Genomic DNA, 22338 nt, shown 5'->3' with positions numbered 1-22338 from the left:
TCAAAGAAATCTATAGATTCAATGTAAGTCCTACTAAGAACTAGAACAAATATTCCAAAAATTATGTGGAACCACAAAAGAACCTGAATAGCCATGGCAGTCTTGAGAGAAAATAACAAAGTTAGGGGACTCATGATACCTGATTACAAGGCCATAGTAATCAAAACAGCATGATACTCGCATAAAAATACAGATCAATGGAACAGAATAGAGAGCCCAGAATAAACCCACACCTTTATGATGATTTTTTTGTGACAAAGGAGACAAGAACATACAATGGGCCTGGCATATGGATGTTCTGGTTTCTATTCTCGGTTAGGGTACACAAGAGAAGCGGCCATCTGCTTTTTTTCCCCTCCCTCTCCCCTTTCTCTCTCTCTTCCCTTCTCACAGCCATTGGCTCAGTTGGTCCAAGCATCAGCCCTGGGAGCTGAGAATAGCTCAGTTGGTCCAAACGAGGGTTCCAGATGGTAGTTGTTGGTTGGATCCTGGTCAGGGCACATGCAGGAGTCTGTCTCTCTATCTCCCCTCCTCTCACTTAAAAAAGGAAAAAAAGAAAAAGAATAAAATTAAAACAAAACAAATACAGTCTGTTTCCAAAACTGAATCAGAAAATTGCTGGTAATTGAAAAATAACTCCTTTATTGACATCTCCCCATTGTGATTCTGGCTTGGGAATTCTCTTGATGAAGTGTGTGTTTGTTACTGTGGGGACCACCAGCTTTGATGACCTGATTGTGTATATACTGGCACACGACAATCTGCTAATCATCAAGAGCCTTAGTTACAACCGACTCGTTCTACAAATAGGTAGAAGAAAGGTGGTACCTGAGCCATTCATTACTGAGTCATTTATTCTGGATGTTCACAGGTACAAGTGTTCATTGAAAGAAGATCTTGAGAAAGCAGATCTTGTTATTAATCAGGCAGGTGAAGGAAGCTGTTTGGAGACTCTGGAAAAAAGAAAGCCTCTTGTAGTGAGTACAAATGTACAGTCAATGACCAATTGTCAGCTGGAATTGGCAAAGCTGCTACACAAAGATGGCCATCTCTTCTCTACCTGCAGCACACTTCCTGGGCTGTTACAGTCAACAGACTTATCCACACCGAAATGTTTTCCTGCTGCCTGCCAGAAAAACTTTCAGCATTTTTGGATAAAATTGTTGGATTATAAAAATAAACACTGAACTTTCAACACTTTAAAAACACCCCCTAGAGAGGAAAAGGGGGGAGGGGCACAAAGAAAACTAGATAGAAGGTGAGGGAGGAAAATCTGACTTTGGGTAATGGGTATGCAACATAATTGATTGACAAGATAACCTGGACATGTTTTCTTTGAACATATGTACCCTGATTTATTGATGTCACCCTAGTAAAATTAATAAAAAAAAATTTAAAAAAAATTAAAAAAAAAACCCTAAGTCCATCTACGGAATGTGGTTAAGTTAAATTAAATACATAATATATATTTGCAGAATGATATAAATTAATAAACTTCCTACATTTATAGAATGTTAGAAAATTTATAGTGTGAATATTAGCATTTGGGTTGAAATATTTATTATAGTTTAGTAAACTTATTACATTTCCCCCTGATCTTTATTTTTTAGTATTAGAAATATGTAGTGAGCATTCACAGGTTTTATCTTAGATTCCCAAATGGAATTGAAATTATGAAAAAATATGAATAAAATTTGAAAACTTTGACATGGAAAAAAATAACTTATTCTTGCTTCTAGGCATTACATTTTTCAAAAACATTGGGGTTCAAGTTCATTGAAACACTCCATTTTAGGATTAAATGTTTTATATCTTACATGACTCAGCAGAAAAGTAAAGTATTTAGGAGGATAATGGTGTTATTCCAAGGAATCCCAGGAGACCTGTCCCTCCTTTTTGAAGACTCAAGTTGTGTCTGAGGATGGGTAGGTGGTGTTTTGAGAGAGCCACACTAACAAAAATGTACTTAAGAGTGCTGAACATTTAAGAATGACATTTGATTATTGTCCATGAGAAACAGGACTGCGAGACCAGACATGCTGTGCCCAGTGCATTCACTCGGTTTGCACTCTTCCTCGTGGCCTGAACCACTCACTGAGCTTTCTTTGACCCCTTATAGAAGAAAATGTTTTTCCATTGCAGTCAGAGGGTATTTAGTCTGGGGAAGTCTCAGAAAGCAGGTAGTACTTTTGAAAGAGATATTTCTCCTTAGTTTTCTGCCTGTCAGGCTTAGGCAGTGGTCTGCCTCCTGGATGAGCCCAAAGTATTCCAAAAGAGCAGGGTCAGGCACTCCCTGGATCAACTCATCCTTCCAGGGACAGAGCTCTTGGGAACTACAGACAAGGGCAACCATGAGGTGTGCTTCCCTTCTCTACCACCAGGAGTCTGCCTTGAGCCCTTGAGGAGAGCAAGTTCCTATGTACAACAGAAAGTCAGAAGACATCAGAAGTGCCTGCCGTAAGTGCGTGGGTACTTGCAAAGAACTTGGAAATGGGGGTAGTGAATGGTCCCAAATCAGTGGTTCTTAACATTTTTTGAATCATAAAGCCATTTGAGAATTTGGCTCTTCCCACCTCCTTCCCAATCTATTTAGATACACTATTTTGCATATAATATAAGGGATTTCCCAGCACACCTTGAATTCATCTGTGGACTTTCTACTCTAGACAATAACCGCTGAAGGGCAACGACTGGTTTTGTTCTCTGATATGTGTGTTTTCTGCATCTGCTAAAATGTGCCTGAGATATTGGAGGTGTCAATGTTTGCCAAATGGTAAAGAGCAGAAGCAAACCTGCACGTGACTGCCAGAGGCCAGGCTAGTGGCACCAGTGCCTGTAGAGGTGTTGATAGTGATATGCCTGTCAATATTCTTTTTTTCTTCTTCTTTTTCCAAGTGAGAGGAAGGGAGATAGAGAGACAGTATGGGCCCAGATCCACTCGGCAACCTGGCTCTGGGGCTGATACTCTGCCCATCTGGGACCATGCTCAAAACTGAGCTATTTTTAGTACTTGATTAAGAGGCTTAATGGAGCCATCCTCTGTGCTCAGGACTGATATGCTCAAACCAATCAAACCATGGCTGCAGGAGGGGATGAGAGAGAGAAAGAAGGAGGAGGAGGAGGGGTAGAGAAGCAGATGGTTGCTTCTCCTGTGTGCTCTGACCGGGAATCAAACCTGAGATATCCATATGCTGGGCCAAGGCTCACCACTAAGCCAACTGGCCAGGGCATCCCTGTCATTATTCTTGACATTTAAAGCCAGACCTGATAAAGATGAGCCCTTCCTTCAAATCCTCTGGTCCTGACCTAGTCTGGTGATCTTGAGACATAGTGGTCACAGGGGAGAGGTGAAAAGGGACATTTTGAGGGTTTCCACATTGTTACCCAGTTTTTTGTCATGGTTTTCATATGAATTTATTCTCAATGAGTCTCTGAAGTCAACATTCAGTTATTTATGTGTGTTGCATTTACTAAGCATCTTAGGGTCTACTCTATTTCAAGAGAATGCTTAATAGATGCTGAGGTCCTTGAATCTAAATGTGGGTCAGAGTTCTACTCTTAATTTTATATACAAAATTATATATGCAAATGGATATGAGAGGCCACTTCTTACCTCTATTTGCTGTAGAATTGAAGGCACTAATGTAAGTGGATGCTCTGAGGAATGGGCTCAGGGAGCATGTCAATAGCACCAGGCTGGGGATGGATGTTATCTGCTCTTCCCAGCTACATTGGAACCTCAACTCTTGCCCAGAAAAAATATGCTGTCAGTTCAGCTTAGTAATAACCATTTTGCCTTATTATTTTTTAATTGTCCAATTACTTTCCTTTTTTTTTTTTTGGTATTTTTCTGAAGCTGGAAACGGGGAGAGACAATCAGACTCCTGCATGCGCCCGACCGGGATCTACCCGGCACGCCCACCAGGGGCGACGCTCTGCCCACCAGGGGGTGATGCTCTGCTCCTCCGGGCGTCGCTCTGCCGTGACCAGAGCCAGTCTAGCGCCTGGGGCAGAGGCCAAGGAGCCATCCCCAGCGCCCTGGCCATCTTTGCTCCAATGGAGCCTTGGCTGTGGGAGGGGAAGAGAGAGACAGAGAGGAAGGAGGGGGGGTGGAGAAGCAAATGGGCGCTTCTCCTATGTGCCCTGGCTGGGAATTGAACCCAGGTCCCCCGCAGGCCAGGCCGACGCTCTACTGCTGAGCCAACTGGCCAGGGCTCCTTTGTTTTTTTTTTAAGTGAGAAGAGGGGAGAGTGAGACAGACTACATGTGCTCTAACCAGATCCACCTGGCAACCTCTCCCCCACAATGGGGGCCATGCTAGAATCAACCAAACTATTTTTAGCACCTGAGGCTGACATGCTGGGCCCAACGAGCTATCCTCAGCACCCAGGATTAACCCTCGAACCAATCAAGCCACTGGCTGCATGATGGGAAAAGAGAGAGAAGGGGTAGAGAAAGGGGGAGAGAAGCAGATGGTCGCTTCTCTTGTGTGCCCTGACTGGGAATCGAACCAGGTTCATTCTTGTTCTTCATAAGCTCTTCATATATTTGATGCTGATGACACTAATACCACCTTAAATTTCTTCTCTCCCACTTGCTAATGCTGCATGTCTCTGTTTCTGTTGTTTTGCTTTCTGACTCCTCTTGTTTCCCATGGTGACTCCTTCTCCTGCTTTTTAGTTTAAAAGGCCTTCACTGAGGTTCCATTCTTTTTTTTTCTCTACATAAATTTCTCTGGAGTATATAGTTTTATATCTACTTGCTTGCTCACTCATTGTTGAGCTTTTCTTGTGTCCATTACATGGTACTAGGCTTAGGGAGTACCAAAGTGATTAAAATCTAGTTTCTGACTTCAGTGACTCAAATAACTGCTAAATGGTAGCTTGACTCAGTACCTGGCTCTTTTACTCACATTCTAGTTCTCACTGCTCCCAATTTAAAGACTGTAAGTCTTAATTTTAATCTCACATTTTCCATGAATCCTGTGCATGCACTTCAACCTTCACTGATTTTCTTCTCTTCCAAACTGCTATAATCAGGAGAGCTAGGGTTTTACTCCTTCAACAGCTTTGTTACTTGGACAACTCATTTAACCTGTGTTGGACTTAATATCTCCATCTGTGGAATGAGGAGGCTGTACCATTGGTATTCTCCCATCTCCAAATTTCCATGGTTCCATGATCACACACAATTAGAGGAAGGTGGTAGCTAAGATAAAAGAGCAATTATATAGTGAAGCTATTGATTTTTTAAAAGTTTATGAGTAACATTCTCATGGAAGTTGCTAATACATCATAAAATTATTGGCTAAGTCTGGAAAATATTTGTCCTTGTCATCTATTATAATTAACCAGTTGTTGAAACCATTAGGTGAATGGAGGGCAGGCATGGGAGTTGCTGGAGTAAAAGCAGGATAAAGTGGCAGCTGTAAACTTTCTAGAAGGTTGTACTTCTTACTCTAAAGTCATTGACCTTTATAGTTATTTTGTGGTTTAATCTTTAAATTTATGAATGTCATTTATGTTAAATAAAATTTCTGTAGATTAAGAGTTCTGTTTTGAATCTTAAAAGCACTCATATTAGAAAAGTGATATTATTTTCTTAGTTAATGATACTTTGAATTGAAAAAACAGAGGCCCAGGCCCTGGTCAGGTAGCTCAGTTGGTTAGAGTCATCCCGATATGCCAAGGTTGCAGGTTGGTTTGATCTTTAGTTAGGGCACATACAAGAATCAACCAATGAATGTGTCAATAAACAGAACAACAAATTGATATTTCTATCTTCCTTCCCTCTCTCTAAAATCAATTAAAAAACAATATTAAAAATAATAAAAATAGGGGATGACGTCAGAGTAATGGCGTGGTAGGAAGTGATACCGATAAATCTCCCCCAAAACTCAACAAGATCTTCAACCAGAAACAGAAAAACCTATCCTTGGAGCCTCCAGATGTTTCACAATACACCCGAAGGTATGGTTGAGTGAAAAATTGGCTAAATATATAATCAAACCCCGAAGGAAATAGGGAGTAAGAAATGCTCCGCCTTCCTCACTAACCTAAATAGGGCTGCTTTCACTGGGAACTGAGAATATAAAAATAATAAAAATAAAATAAAACAAAGAGCTCCATCAATCTAGTTGAATAAAGATTTGTGTGTGTGTAAGGGTAAAATATTATATGGCAATGAAAATGAGTCACACGCAGCACAGTTGAATCTCTCAAGTATAAGGTTGATCAAAGGATGGCAAACACAAATCAATACACAATTCCATTTATATGCATTCTGAAAACAGGCAAAACTAACCCAAGTTGTTAGAAGTCAGAATAAAAGTTACCTTTGGAATGGAGGTAAGTGGTTTGAAAAGGACTTTTGAGATGCTAGTACCATTCTATCTCTTGATCTGGATGGTGGTTACATGAGTGTGTTCACTTTATAATAATTCATTGATCTTATGATTTTTTTGTGCTTCTATGTATATGTGTTATATTTAAATAAAAAAGTTTAAAAATATTCAAGTTCTACACCATGGATTTCTGATTCCAAGTGCAAGAAAAATATTTCAAGAGAAGGAGAACGCAGTGTAGGTTTGAGGAGGAGGAACAAGAGCTGGGCTCTGGACGAGGTGGGTGGAGAAGACATTACCTATGCTTGGATAGTTGGGGACACAAGGCCAGTTTAGGGCAGAATAAAGATAGTGGTTAACCCTGGCTGATTAGCTCAGTGGTAGAACATTGGCCTGGCATGTGGAAGCCCTGGGTTTGATTCCCAGCCAGGGCCCACAGGAGAAGTGCCCATCTGCTTTTTCACTCTTCCCCCTCTCCTTCCTCTCTATTTCTCTCTTCCCCTCCCTAAGACAAGGAGGCTGGGTGCTGAGGATGATCTCCATGGCCTCTGTCTCAGACACTAGAATGGCTCTGGCTGCAATGAGCAACACCCCAGATGGGCAAAGCATCGCCCCCTGGTGGGCATGCTGGATGGATCCCGGTCAGGTGCATGCAGGAGTTTGTCTGACTGTCTCCCTGCTTCTAACTTTGTAAAAAATAAAAGTAAAAATAAAGAAAATAAAGAAAAAGATAGTGGTTAGTCTGAAGTAAAAGATGTGTATGGGAAGTGTGTAAGGTAGGAACTGAGGTTGGGATACAATTCTGGGAGAGATTAGAGGTAAGGCTCTTGAGCATCAGACTGAACAGCTGGGGGTTTTTCTTTTGGAATGGTGGAAGATCACTGAAGATTTGGTGTATTGATAGAAGTACTTTAAAATGTTGAAAAGACTGTACTATGTAGATGGAGTGGCAGGGGTAAGCACAATTGTCATGATGGGTCTGGGGACAGGGCAGATAGAGGACGGTGCACTGTGAGACTCTAAGATATTTCTGGTGATGTTAATGTTGGCTAGTGTTCTGGTTTCAGTTCTTGCTAGTGTAGACATGTTTGGGTTTGCCTCTTTTCCTAAGTGGGCCTCAGGGACATTAGGCTCAGACTTAGGATTCAGGGACAGCTTTGTAAATTGTGCCCCTGAGGACTCCCCATGATTGGATCCTTCTCTGAAAGTGAATGCTCTCATCTGAACCATTCCTGCCAGACCTGCCCCACCCTGCCCCAGTGGAAGTCCAAGCATGGGATCCAAGTGTGAGACCCTGCCATAGTATTGCCCCTTTCAGCCATGAGAGTGCAGAGTCAGTTTGTGGCAGTAGAAGCCTCAGTATTACAGTGCCCAAGCCTGGGCTGCCACTGGGCAGGGACTGCTAAAGGTGGCCAGTCAGCCTCATCTAAGCTAATGTGAAGATTGCTGAGTCCCCTCTGAGAGCATTGCTGTGAGTATTGCTGAATCTTTGGTGAAATGTGGGGACAGAGGGATAGTGTCTTCATTACAGAAGTCCTAGGCAAGGAAGGCTAAGTGAAATTCTCATGTAGAGAAGCATCTTCTCTTTGTCTTCTCTCTTTGTAGTTAACTAGATATGCTGTTCAAAGAGAAAACAATTCAGGCAAAATTGTGACCTGACCAGATGTATTCCAGGGCAGAAGTGATAGTGTTCCGGGACAAGGGGGCAATATTTTAGTAGAGACAAGGAAAGCAGGGTTTGTTCTTTGCCAAAATTGCAGAATAACAGAGCTTCTCGAAAAAATGGCAATACTTGATATAATGTTTTATGATTTCTAAGGCACTTCATATTAATTATCTTATTTTCCATTGTGAGCTTCTCAACCAGGCTGTGAGAAAGATAGGGAAAAGAGCACTATCCCTGCTTGTCATATGAAGATTCATGTGCAGATATCCAGAAAGATAAAGTGATTTGTCTAGGCTTAAGGGTGGTATAAGAGGTGGGCTTAAAACCAGATCTCCTGACTCCAAGTCCAGAGTTTTTTGGTAGACCAGCTACACTGCCCCTTGACAGGACTGACTGTCCTGTAGTAAGCCTAGAAGAAATTTAGCCCTGGGGACACTTGGCCTTCCAGTCTCTGAAAAAATCTGATGAGGAGATGGTACATGTTTGATTGAGAGGACAGAGGAAGAATAAATGAGAGAAGCAGGATGGTAATTGTTGCCTACCAGGTGAGAACAGTGTTTCAGTTCCAATTCGCCCTGGAATCAAGAAGCAACTAAGACTGGGCTGCAGGTACTGAGCAGAAGACTGGAGAGGGGACAGGGAATATGGTAGTCGGAGAGAGGGACAGGCATCATACTGTAGCTTGGTGGAGAGGTTGCTCCCCCTGCCCCCAAATACGTCAGACTGTGTAGATAGAAATAGGAGGCTCCAGTTGATCAGTGGGTGGCTTAGCTAAACTGAAGGTCACTTCTTCATCTGCTCAGGGTAAGACCCCACAGGATTCGTAGACCCCTGGGTTCTGGAATGGGTGCTACACCCTGTAACTTCTTGAGCAGCGTAAATACTCAACAGACTAGACTTTTCAGTTCTACACCATGTGCATGCTTATCGAACATGAATGGACCCAGATGCTGCTGGTCGAACATGAATGGAGCTCATTGTGGCTTTTGATAAAGATAATTACTATAGATGATCCTAGGGGCAGGTAAGCCATATGAGCAGCCCTGAGCCTCCAGCTGAGGATCCCCCAGTTGAGGTGAGTGCAGAGAAATCATTCAGCTTTTCTGGGCTTCCTAGAGAGCAGAAGTTCCTGTATGAAAAGCATTGGATTGTGGCTTTCATTAAACTTCTTGATATTTTTGATACAAGGGAATGGTTTTCTACTGCATGCAGTCGAAATTCCTGCAATGATGTATTCTGTGAGTTAAATGAGTGGTTTGTTCCCTCATCTTAGCATTTCTAGATTTGGTGACAAAGCCCAGGTTTACCCTCTGTTATCATTTTTCTTGATTTTTGTAGACTTTGAATATATCTGATCTTAGTAATTGCTGTGTGTGTGTGTGTGTGTGTGTGTGTGTGTGAGCAAGTGAAGTGTCTGCTATGCCTAGGGGTCAGGGCCTCTCTCAAGGGCCAGGGCTTTTCCCATTGCTACATTCCTTCTTCAAGATTTTTGGCAATGATCCATGCTACAACATGAATAAACCTTTAAGCATGGTAAGTGAAAAATACCAGACACAAAAAAACATATCTTATATGATCCATTTATATAAAATGTCCAGAACAGATAAATCTGTAGACTCAGAAAGTAGATTAATAGTTGTCAGGAGTTGATAAAAATATATTAAATGAGTGGATTGTATGGTATATAAATTTTATCTCAATTTTTTTTTTTAGTTTCTAGTGAGGAGAGAGAGAGAATGAGAGAGACAGAGATAGAAGGGGGGAGGAGCAGGAAGCATCAATATCCATATGTGCTTTGACTAGGCAAGCTTGGCATTTCGAACTGGTGACCTCAGCATTACCAGGTTTATGCTTTATCCACTGCACCACCACAGGTCAGGAAAGAAAGCTTCTAAAAAGAGATTCTTATGCAACACAAACACAATGAGTTGGCTGGAGAGACTGCATATGTGACAGGAGTATACTGAGGTGGGGCAGGTCTTGGGGATAGGTTCCATGCAGGAATGGCTGGTACAGAATTCTGACTCAGTTTAGACAGCCAGAGGTTAAACTCAATCCTCAGAATTTTTCAATCTTCTTCCTTTTTTTGTGACAGAGACAGAGAGAAACAGAGAGAGGGACAGATAGACAGGACAGGAAGGGAGAGAAATGAGAAGTATCAATTCTTCATTGCGGCTCCTTAGTTGTTCATTGATTGCTTTCTTATATGTGCCTTGATAAGGTGGCTACAGCAGAGCGAGTGACCCCTTGCTCAAGCCAGCAACCTTGGGCTCAAGCTGGTGACCTCGGGGTTTCAAACCTGGGGCCTCCGCGTCCTGGTCCGACTCTCTATCTACTGCACCACCACCTGATCAGGCCAGTCTTCTTCCTTTATAAATTTATTCTTCTTTTTCCTAGACAAGTCCATAGACAGTGGTGCGATTCAACCAATTTGCACTGGTTTAGCAGAACTGATACCTAATCTTTTGTTGAGTTTGGCAAACCGGTTGTTAAAGTGGCACTTGTAATCTGGGTTCTCTCTAAGGTGGGGGCCTGGGCAGCTGCCCAATGTGGGAATCACAAATTTACATTCCTTACTCTTTCTTACATTCATCTGCGCAACAGTGTATTCTAAGTGCCTGTAATAATGTTTATTCTGATTCTGTCCATACATTTCCTTCTTATCCCTCATAACAACATATATACACAATCAATAATCAATAAATTATATATATTTCCTTTTTGGACAACTCTTAACTTTTTTTTTTTTTAATGTAAAAGAAACACTGGTTCATTGAGAGAAAAATAGAGAAAACATAGGCAATCAAGAAGAAAGTAATGATCCCTTGGAGTCCTACCATCAAGTAATATCCACTCTTAACAGTTTGGCATATATTTTCTTTATTATCTTTTTAACTATAAATTTTTACACATACCAAAGGGTATATTTAATATTTGCCTACATCTTTATGATAAAGCTTAATGATATTGAACACTACTGAGCCCACCACCCAAATCCAACACAGATAATTACAACCATGGATTTTTTTCCTAGCTCATGCCCTGCCTCCCTGCCCCAGAGGTAACCCCTGTTCAGAATTTTGTGTTTATTGTTCCCTTTTCTTTTAAAATCATATTTTACTACACTGTGATATGTCTATACAATATATAACTTAATCTTGTTTTTTTTAAGCTTAAATTACAAAAAATTTTACTGTGTGTAGTCCTCTGAGATTGCCTTTTCTCTAATGTTTTTAGTATTTGTCCTTGCTACTGAAGGAGCTGTCGTTCATTCATTTCCATTCATTTCATTGTTGTATAATATTCCATTCTGTGGTCAAACCACTATTTGTTGGTTTTCCTGCCTCTGGACACATTGGTCTGTCCTTTCTTTCTCTCTATGTTTCTCTGTTTCTTTTTCCTTTCTACTGTGAACATCCTTGCTTGTCTTCTGGTATACAAGTTTCTCTACCTAGAGAAACATATGAATGTCACAGAGCATATGAATGTTAATGTTTACATGGTAATGACTAATTAATTCCAAAGTAATTATATAAATTTACACTCCTGCCAGCAATGTGAAAGAATTTCTTTGGATACACATTTTCTCCAACACTTGTCATATTCTTTTTGTTTACAATATTGTGGGTATAAAATGGTATCATGTTATTGTCTTAATTTGCATTTACCTAATTACTAATGAGATCAAGAATCTTTTTGTACATTTATTGGCTATATTTCTTTTCTCTTTAATAGAATTCAGATAAAATGCTTGGCTCTCTCTTTCTTTTTTTTTTTTTTCAGGGATAGAGAGAGAGCCAAAGAGAGGGACAGACAGGGACAGACAGATAGGAACGGAGAGAGATGAGAAGCATCAATCATCAGTTTTTTGTTGCAACACCTTAGTTGTTCATTGATTGCTTTCTCATATGTACCTTGACTATGGGGCTACAGCAGATCAAGTAACCCCTTGCTCAAGCCAGCAACCTTGGGTCCAAGCTGGTGAGCTGTGCTCAAACCCGCGCTCAAGCTGACAACCTTGGAGTCTCGAACCTGGGTCCTCCGCATCCCAGTCTGGCACTCCATCCACTGTGCCACTGCCCCGTCAGACTCTCTCTTTTTATTTATTGGATTGCTTTTCTATAGTGGTTTTGTAAGAATCAATATATAGATTATATATTACAGATAATAAATATTTGTCCATTATCTGTGTTATAGATATGTTCTCCTTATTGGCAATATACCTTTAACTTTATTTTGGGGTCTTTTAATAAATAGAAGTTCTTAACTTTAATGTAGCTTAAGTTATCAATATATATATTTTTGTTTATCACTTTTCAGATCTTCTTTAATCAGTTGTTTTTTATCATAAGGCCAAAAACAATATTCCCCTAAAAGTTTTTATTTTTACATTTAATTTTTTTGTCCATCTGGAATGGATGTTAGTATCAGATATAATGTAGGGAATCCAATGTTACTCTTTCCCCCATATGGGCAATCAGCAGTACAGGCTTCCCTTTGCCTCTGACATATATCACTGTTTCATATTTGTGTGGGTCTGTTTTTTGGCTCTCTGTTCTGTTCTACTGGTCAGTTCATGTGTATTTGTACCAATACCACCTTGACTTAATCACACTATTTTTATGTCTTGTTATCTACTTGGGCGAGGACCCTTAGTTTCTTCTTCTTCAGCAATGTCTTGATTATTATAGGACTTTTGCTAATTTAGATTTTATCTCCAAAATGAAATCACAATGTTACTACTAGTTTATAACTTGCTTTAAAAATCTTAATAATAATACATTGTGACTATTTTGTCATTACATAAAATTTGTCATTTACATATCAAAATATAATTTTATTTTTTATGTTAATTTTATTGATTTTAAAAAGAAGAAGGGAGAGATTGAGAGACAGGAAAATTGATCTGTTCCCAAATGTGCCCTGACTAGGGATCAAACCAATAAACTCTGAGATGCCCAGTGATGCTCTAACCAACTGAGCTATCCATCCAGGACTAAAGTATATTTTTTAAAGGCTGCATGATATATTATTATTTAGATGTATCACAATTTATTTATTCCATACCCCATTTTTGGATACTTAAATTGTTGCCAAATTTTCATCATTTTAGGCCATTCTGTGGTGAATGTTGTAGCAAACTATGTGGTGACTATTTCTTCTGGGTGGATTTCTGAGTCTAAGGATTTGCTCAATTTTAAGGATTTTAATTTTTTTTTTTTGACAGAGACAGAGAGAGGGACAGACAGACAGGAAGGGAGAGAGATGAGAAGCATCAATTCTTCATTGCAGCACTTTAGTTGTTCATTGACTGCTTTCTCATATGTGCCTTGACTGGGGGGCTATAGCAGAGTGAGTGACCCCTTACTCAAGCCAGTGACCTTGGGCTCATGCTAGTGACCTTTGGCTTCAAGCCAGCAACCCATGGGCTCAAGCCAGCGACCATGGGGTCATGTCTATGATCCCACACTCAAACCAGTGACCCTGTGCTAAAGCTGGTGAGCCTGCACTTGAACCGGATGAGCCTGTGCTCAAGCTGGTAACCTTGGGTTTCAGAAGAGATCGGGTGCGTTCAGGGTGGTATGGCCGTAGGCGGTATCCTTGGGTTTCAGACCTGGGTCCTCTGCATCCCAGCTCTATCCACTGCGCCACCACCTGGTCAGGCTCAATTTTAAGGATTTTGATAAAAATTACATTATATTTTAGAAAGTTCTTATGACCTGTTGACAATGTAGGTCTCAAGGCAGACATCTTTAGCAATGAACATTATAATTTTTAAAAGTTTCAATTTGATAGGCAAATAATTTAAAACCAAGTTAAATTTATAGTACATATCCAGTTTGGATGAACACATTGTATGTTCATATTTTTCTAGTGAATAGCAAAGGGGTTTTGTACACTGAACAGTCTTCTAGGCACCTTCTCCTTTTGTTCTATCAGAAGAATTGAGCCCTGCCCTCAGGCCCATGGACAATCAGACTACTAATGTGGGGGAGTTTGTTTTGCTGGGATTTCTTCTCAGCAGGGAAGTGGAGCTGCTGTTCTTGTTGTAGCTGCTGCTCACATTCCTGAAGACTCTCCTGAGGAACCTGCTCATCATTTCCACTGTGCTGTCCTACTCCTGCCTCCACACCGCCATGTACTCTTCCTGTGCAGCCTCTCTATCCTGGACATCCTCTTCCCTGCTGTCATTTCTCCAAAAGTGTTGCTCAACTTAACATCTGGGGATAAAACCATCTCCTTTGCTGGGTGTATCATCTTGTGCTATTTCTACTTCTTCCTGGGCAGGGGAGAGTTTCTTCTGCTGACAGTTATGTTGTATGATCACTATGCCACTGTCTGTTATCCCCTGCAATAGAGCACCATCATGAGACCTGTCTGCATTGGGACCGTTGTGTTCTCTTGGGTGGGAGGCTTCTTATCTGTGTTCTTTCCAACCATCCTCATCTCCCAGCTGCCCTTTTGTGGTTCCAATGTTATCAACCACTTCTGTGACAGTTGGCCCTTGCTGGCCTTGGCCTGTGTAGACACCTCTGTCATTGAGCAGATGGACTTTATGCTTTTGTCCACCACCATCCTCTGCTGCATAGTCCGTGTAGTCTACTCCTATATGTACACCACCTTGACAGTAGTGCCTATCCCTTCCTCAAGTAGAAAGAAGAAGTCCTTTTTAAAAAAATTTTATTTATTTATTTATTTATTTAGAGAGGAGAGAGAGAAAAAGGGGGAAGAACAGGAAACATCAACTCCCATATGTGCCTTGACCAGGCAAGCCCAGGGTTTTGAACCAGTGACCTCAGTGTTCCAAGCTGATGTTTTATCCACTGCACCACCACAGGTCAGGCCAAGAAGAAGGCCTTTAACACCTGTGCTTCCCACCTGACAACAGTCATGATTTCCAGTGGCATCACAATATTTATCTGTGTGACTCCCTCCCACAAAGACTATCTGAAGGTCTGCAAGGTCCCTTTCATTCTAAGCAGTGTTGTGAATCCATTCCTCAACCCCTTTTCATATACTCTGAGGAATGACTTGATGTTGGGGATCCTCAAGAACGTCTGGGTCAGGATTCAAGGAGTTTTAGAAAAGAGGATGATGACAATGCTAAGGAGCAAATCATCTCTTACAAAGACCAATAAGGAAGGGCTAGTCCCTCTTTTTCTTCACCACTGTGTATGCAGTGTACAAATTCCTAGTAGTAGAGAGGACTGGCCTTAGCAAAAGGACAAGCTAGCTAAGGGATCCTGAATGGCTTATAGTGGAATAAAGACTGAGCTTGGAGACAGGGACTTGAACTCTGACCTTGGTTCTAACTCTGTGACCACAGTTGTGTCACTGTGTCACCAGTTCTCATTTGAAGTATGTCAGGGTTGGACTTGGATGACCTCTAAGTCCCCTCCACACTGACTATTCTAAGAATTACAGAAGAGCCTTACAGTCTGCGTCCTATTCAAAGTCCCAACATGTTTGGCTTTATTTCCTCATGGATACTGACCACAACCAGTTGACACAAAGCGTTTCCTGGTTCCCTCTGCATGAACCCTCTTTCCTTCCATCTTCTCTAGGAATCTTTCTAGGAATAGCCTTTATTATTCTCCAGTCCACTGTCATGCCCTGTAATTGATTATTTTTCCTCAGTGGACATTTGTAGTGATTGTGGCAGATATATGTAGTCTGTGTTATTTAATAATACTGCTTCTTATAATAGAACATGTTTATAATATCCCACATGCTCACATTCTTATGTAAGACATGACCCTGTTCCTTCAGCCTCCAGTGATTGACCTGTGGATAAATGATCTGAAGGCACAATCCATTGCCTGACCAGTGATCTGTGTGTAACCTGGGTGAGTTTGCTGGGACAGATAAACTATGCAAACAAATGTCTCTTTTTAAGAGTTTGAACTAAGAGATGTAGAAACTGTACTAAACAATGGAAGCTAAAGTAAGTTTGGCGTCTGGAGTGGCCATTTGGGGGGCCATGTCCAAGTTGAGTAATTAGAGGAAACCAGTCTGCCCATTGAAGAGAATGGACTTGGTGTGGAGAGAAAACTAGCAAAGAGATAGAGGAGAGCCCTCTCAACTGCAGAGAGGGACACAGAGAAAAGGGCCTTCCTCTCTAATGACTTCTCAGGCCAGGGAGCTGGCAGAGTTTTATTTCCTATTCCTGGGTTCAATGAGGTTGCTAATACCCATAAATCAAATCCCTTTTTTGTTGAATTATTTTGAGAAGGTCTTTGTTTCTCACAACCAAAAAGTAGCGTGACTGTAAAGTGGTCGCACTCTCTCTCTGCATAAGTGTAGATCCCCTACCTCTTCTAGCTCCAAGGAACTAGGAAGATGTCTGTTTTGAACTGAATTCTTGGTGCCCAAACACTGCCTCAGATGCTTGACTGGCACCATCTAGGCCTATGGTTCAGGTCAATGCAAACTAAACTTCTCAGTGTCATCAGAAACACTTCTTTTCCTGTCCCCTCTGGCCTCTAGCATTGCAGCATTCACTTTGCTTAAATGAACACCTGTATTCCCCATGGAACTGGTCAGAGGACATAGCGTAACTAAGCAAACTATAAAGTGCTGTGGAAATAAATGAAGACCACCTAAATGAGAACAGAGACTATTTATCCAGAAGTGGCTATAGCAAAAGAGTCAGCCACCATGACTTGGGTTTGGCAGAAACTCAAAGGTAAGAAGGGAGTGAAAAGCTTTATAGTGGAAGAAGAGGGTAAGGGTCAGGTGTGTTCTGATTGGAGGGTTTTGGCACGGGGAAACTGGATGTGGGCTAACTACAAGGCAGGCATCTTTTGTGATTGGTTTGGGGAGCAAATGTGGCTTTCTCTGAGTAGTCCTGAGTTGGAAAAAGGTTGGGGGAGGGGATGGGGCTGTAAAACAATAAGAAAGTTGGCAGTCTTAACGCACTGCCTGACCATTCTGGGCTGCTTCCTGCAGAGATAGTAGTTTGGCTGCCCTACCTGATTGCTTCAGAATTTATGGGTCAGAGGTCTGCTGTCGTATATGGTCTGCCTATTGCCCATTTAAGTGTATTCAGTGTCTCAGTTTTCTTAACACATTGAAATTTCTTGTAGCATTTTAAAGTTTAAGCAGAGGGACAATCTTTCCAAAGCTGACAACCAAACCTATGAGTAACAGATGATGAAAGGTGAGCTCAGATAAGCAGAGTTTAGTTGGAGGTTTTGCAGGCCAGGAGTGGGAACCCCAGAGACTGAGAGGCTCTTTCACATACAGAAGATCCTGCATCTTTGAGTGACCCAAGCTCCAAGATTTAGACCCATTGGCTGGTAGGCCCTGCCCAGAGCACACACTGTTGAGGTATACCTGGCAAAACAGTTAAGGCTCCAAGGCCCAGTATTTCATGAGATTAAAGAGACAGCGGGATCTGAAGTCAGATTAGTGGAGAGAAGGGAACTAGAACTCTGCTTGCCTGCAAGGTGCTGATAGGGCCTCATAACCCAGTCTTCTCTTTAGGTCCATGACCTCTCGGTAGCACTTCTTTCTTGCCCACATTTTTCTTAGGGAGTCTTAAACCACTGTCCAAAAGTTTCTGGTTTGGATTTAAAAGCACAACAAAGCTCTGGCCAGTTAGCTCAGTTGATTAGAGCATCATCTGGAAACACCAAGCATTTCCATTCACTTTCTTCTTCTAAGCCTTCTCATCCTTTGTAGGATTGGTGTGCTTATCTGTCTGTCTTCTTCAAAAGACAGCAAATACCTTTTGGACAGAAGACTGGGAGTTTCTGGGTCCCCTACCTTATTTCTCCCAGGAACCTACATCAGTGTTTCTCACACTAGGTATGCTCAGTAAATGTATACTATATAAAGTGAAAATGTGTTCAGTTTAGCAATACTCCTTTTTAAAAATGCAAGTCTTAGCTTGGACTGGATTGGGCCACTCACATTTAAATAAAACAGTTCAGTCTGCCAGACAGGAGGTTTGAAAAAAATGGAAGAGGAAGCAGTATACAGCTCTGGGAGGGCTGGTCCCTGAGAGGGTAGATATCAGGAAATGGTGATGTGTTCAGATATGGGGGTGAAGGTCAACAAAGAAGTTTTTCTTCCTGAAATCTGGCCTCCGTTGGTCTGTACTTGCTCCCACTTAGAAACTTTTTTCATTTCCAAGTCAAAATGGGAAGTAGGTTTTCCCCTTCCTCTGAAGACTGAGCCTTAGATGGCTAGTTGTATCATCCTAGAAAACCTGGGGGTAGGGGAAATGAAAATGAGGGCTCTTAAGACTTTGATTAAATTTAGTGTTAGAACCCTGCTCTAGATATCATCTCTTGCTCTGTCTATGCCCTTAGAGACCTAGACTTTCCCCTAATCATTAGCAACCCCTGAGGCAGCAGAAGACAGTAGCTGGACCTGAGTAATGATCACAAGGTCTGGACCTCTGGCAAGCTAAAGGTAACATCTTGACTGAAGTTATGTTTCAGTTCCTGAGCTCTATGATGGAATGACTCCCTGGTACTTTCCTATGCGACTGGACAGAGGGACTCCAGAAAAGATCTCAGGACTGTCCTCAAGACCTAAAGAAATAATTTATTATCCCTACCTGACCTCTGACCAATCAGCTCTCAGCACGGTTCGTAACCCCTAACCCATGGTGTATTGTGATTTTGCCCCATGTGATCTGTAATCTATACACCTTTAGGGAGTCTGTTTGTTTAGAGCACAAGCTCTCTATCTCTGGATTAGCCAATTCAATATTAAACTATTTTTCTTTCAATATTGCAAACTCCTGCTTGTGCATTTCTTTGGGCCAGTACCTGCCGGCAAGGGATCCAAGGAAAAACTTTGGGGTTCTGGTAACAATAGTGTGTCTCTAGTCTGTGATGTGACTTTTTTTTCCTAATGTATCTGTGACCCCCACAGCCCCTCTTTGCCTTTGGCTTCTGTTAATTTCCCAGGAGACTGTTCCAGGCTGCAGCAGGCAGAAATGGGGTGGGGGAGGTGTGTGCTCCCAGGCCTCCAAACTTGTATGGCCGTCTGACACTAGGCAGCTGTTGGAAAAATACAATAAAAAACAAAATCTCCTGCCAACCCCAGAAACCTCTCCACAAAGGTAAAAGAGAAAGAAAACAATGTTACTGAGGAGCCACTGAGCCACTTCACCGCAGGTGTTGTAAAGTACCAAAAACTACAGAATTAATGTTAATATTTTAAGAGGCTTGGAGAACATTTTATTAATTTGGGTTACGGTGTGCAGAGAAGTTGTGAGAATAGTCTCTGTACTGTGTGATTGGCTTAACCAGCATGGCCCTTGGCATTGTATTGTAAATGCAAAGGGGAGGAAAACATGGATCCCCAGACATTCAACCACACCTGTGGGGAAAGGGGTGGATGGCTAGCCAGGTGCAGGGAGAGAAAAGCCAAAATAAACCTTTTCTTATAACTATGAGCCATTTGCGGGCATTTGTCCCCACGGAAACTACCTCTCCTGTGTAAATGCGTGTAGTTAACACGTGTGACTCTGGACAGAGAGATAGAAGATGAACACTAGATAATATGGGAATGCCTTTTTTTTTTTTTAAATTCATTTTAGAGGGGAGAAAGAGAGAGAGAGAGAGACAGGGGGAGGAGCTGGAAGCATCAACTCCCATATGTGCCTTGACCAGGCAAGCCCAGGGTTTCGAACCGGCGACCTCAGCATTTCCAGGTCGACACTTTATCCACTGCGCCACCACAGGTCAGGCCGGGAATGCCTTTTAATATGTAAAAAAATATCTTTCTGCCATTGTGTTGACTTGTAAATTTTGTTTCCTCCAAAATAATGTATGGCTTGTAAATTGAACGTGGTCCTATCATGTTAAAGGACATATGACTATAACCAATAGTGGTAAGGGGCTCCTAATTACAATTTTTGCTTCTGTACTTCCCACTTACAAAACTATAAAAACTAAGTAGAACGAAGGGCTGGCGAGCACTCTCCCTCAGACCTCTGTCGGAGTTGACGCCACTTGGCCAAGCTAGACAATAAAGCTTTGGTGTGTAATCGACGGACTTTGTTCGTGTCTTCAATGTTTCAGGTCCCTCCGGATTAGGCTTAACAGTTACTACTAATACCCATTAAACCAGAATATGATGAGCATCGCAACAAGTCCTCTAAAACGATTGCAAGTAGAAAAACGAGATCGGGTGTGTTCAGGGTGGTATGGCTGCAGATGCCTATTGCAAGTAGAAAGAAATCTCACCTGTTTAAATAGCCAAATCAATACACAAAGTATACACATTTTGTCAAGATTAAATAGCTAGTCCTCAAGTAAGAGGACTTGACACACCATTTGTCACACATAGTTCAGCTTAAATTCACTTGGTAATTGGGGTGACCATCTGTTAGTGAATTGGCTTTATTCAAGAAAAAATAAACTTCTTATATCTTTAGTACAGGAGATAGTTTGGCAGTAAGGCCTCCCGGAGGTTAAGTTCTCATCCTCTCGCAGAGACTGGGAGACAGGAGCACTATATTCCTTGGTAATTGCACTTCAAAGAGTTAATTCCCAGGTTTTAAGAAAGACATCCTGGATCACAAAGCTAGCCAGAGTCTTTTTTAGCTTTTTGAATGATTTATATACATTTATATACATTATATACATTTCAATGATTTATATACATTTCACCCCTGAAACTAACATCATTGACATAAATCAAAATTAGGATTTGCTTTTGACTGGAGAGCTTTTGTGTTTTTAAGCTTTAATGTTTAATAATAAAAATACATATCTATTGTAAAATTTTAGCCAATATAGAAGTGTAAAACATGAGATCCCTGTCAGTCAATTCCACTCTCCAGCAGCAAACATTGTTATGCTTATAGAACATAAACATGTTTGTTCACACATATAGCTTTTATTTTACAAAAATGGCTTAGTGTTAAAAGAATTGTCTGACCGGATCCAGTGGCAGTGTAGTGGATAGATCATTCACTTTGGATGCTGAGGTCCCAGGTTCAAAACCTCAAAGTTGCTGGCTTGAGTGTGGGCTGACCAGCTTGAGCACATGGCCACTGGTTTGTGTGAGGGATCATTGACCTGACCCCATCCCATGGTCATTGGCTTTAGCCCAAAGTCACTGGCTTGAGCAAGGGGTCACTGACTCAGCTGCAGCCCCCAAACCCTGTCAAGGCACGTATAAGAAGCAAGCAATGAACAACTAGAGTCATGCAACTACAAGTTGATGCTTCTCATCTCTCTCTTTTCCTGTCTCTGTCTTTCTCTCACTAAAAAATAAAAAATAAATAAATAAAAGAGAAAGAAAAAGAATCATTTGTAACTTGGTATTTGAAATTTTTTCCATGTCAATACTACATAAAACTACAGAATTCATTTTAGATGTAATTTTTATAACCAATGGGCACTGATATTTCTAGTGTTTTGTTAATGGTGCTAAAATTTATTAGCATAAATTCCTATTATTTGAACTCATGGCTCCTAGTGTGTGTCAATTTTAAATTTCAGTAAATTAGTTTGGTAGATTCTGCCAAATTGTCTACAAAAAATGTGGTAACAATTTCCTCTCCCACCAACATTGTATGAAAATGTCCATCTTCTTCAGCACCGGCATTACCAGATATTGTCAATCTGCATGTTAAATAGTTTCTTATTGTTTTGTACTTCCTCTATTTGTGCTGAGGTGGAGCATCTTTTCATACGTTCATCAGTCATCTGTATATCTTCTGTGAATTACTTATTCATATAATTTTTGCTTATACACAAGTAAAACCTGTTTTTTCTTTTCCCTTCAGGGTTGCTTTTTCTTTTTTGATTGCTTGGTATAAACTGTTTTCATTGTTTATCAAAAGCCTTAAGATATTCCATACCCTTCAATCCTGCAATTTTACATCTAATTTTACATTGTTTATAATATAAAAATATTCAGAATGCACTCTAAAATCCAATAATAGAAAACTGGGTCAATACATTATGGCAAATATAAACAATAAAATACAATTAATAATAATAATAATATAATGTATTTTTCTCTCCATAAGACACACCTGACTATAAGATACACCTAGGGTTTTAAGGAGGAAAATATGAAAAAAATATTCTGAACCAAATGGTATGTATTAAAATATTTAATAAAATACCATATTTTCACTCCATAACACACACGGCATTTTCTCCTCCACTTTTTGGGGAAAAAGTGCATCTTATGGAGTGAAAAATATGATATATATTTTTTTATTTAGAAAATTAAATTTAACTGGGTGACATTGATCAACAAGAGCCGATAGGTTTTGGGTAAACATCTCCACATCATTTGGGCAATCGATTATGTTGTAAACCCATCACTCAAAGTCAAATCATCCTCTGTC

General features: G+C 40.8%; 2 protein-coding genes across 2 annotated transcripts; both read left to right on the top strand.

Moving 5' to 3' along the window:
• Window positions 1-686: 686 nt before the first annotated feature.
• On the top strand, window positions 687-1174 carry LOC136377366 (UDP-N-acetylglucosamine transferase subunit ALG13-like). The gene is given in 2 exon segments (XM_066344037.1): window positions 687-1125; window positions 1128-1174. Coding segments are annotated over 2 exon segments (486 nt in total).
• A 12801-nt stretch (window positions 1175-13975) lies between these two features.
• On the top strand, window positions 13976-15227 carry OR6J1 (olfactory receptor family 6 subfamily J member 1). The gene is given in 3 exon segments (XM_066343652.1): window positions 13976-14150; window positions 14153-14659; window positions 14848-15227. Coding segments are annotated over 3 exon segments (1062 nt in total).
• Window positions 15228-22338: the final 7111 nt, after the last annotated feature.

Source organism: Saccopteryx leptura, chromosome 6 (genome assembly GCF_036850995.1).
Source record: "Saccopteryx leptura isolate mSacLep1 chromosome 6, mSacLep1_pri_phased_curated, whole genome shotgun sequence".
NCBI classification, from domain to species: Eukaryota; Metazoa; Chordata; class Mammalia; order Chiroptera; family Emballonuridae; genus Saccopteryx; species Saccopteryx leptura.
Note: the sequence above shows the minus strand (reverse complement) of the source record. Positions and strands in the feature narration are given on the sequence as shown.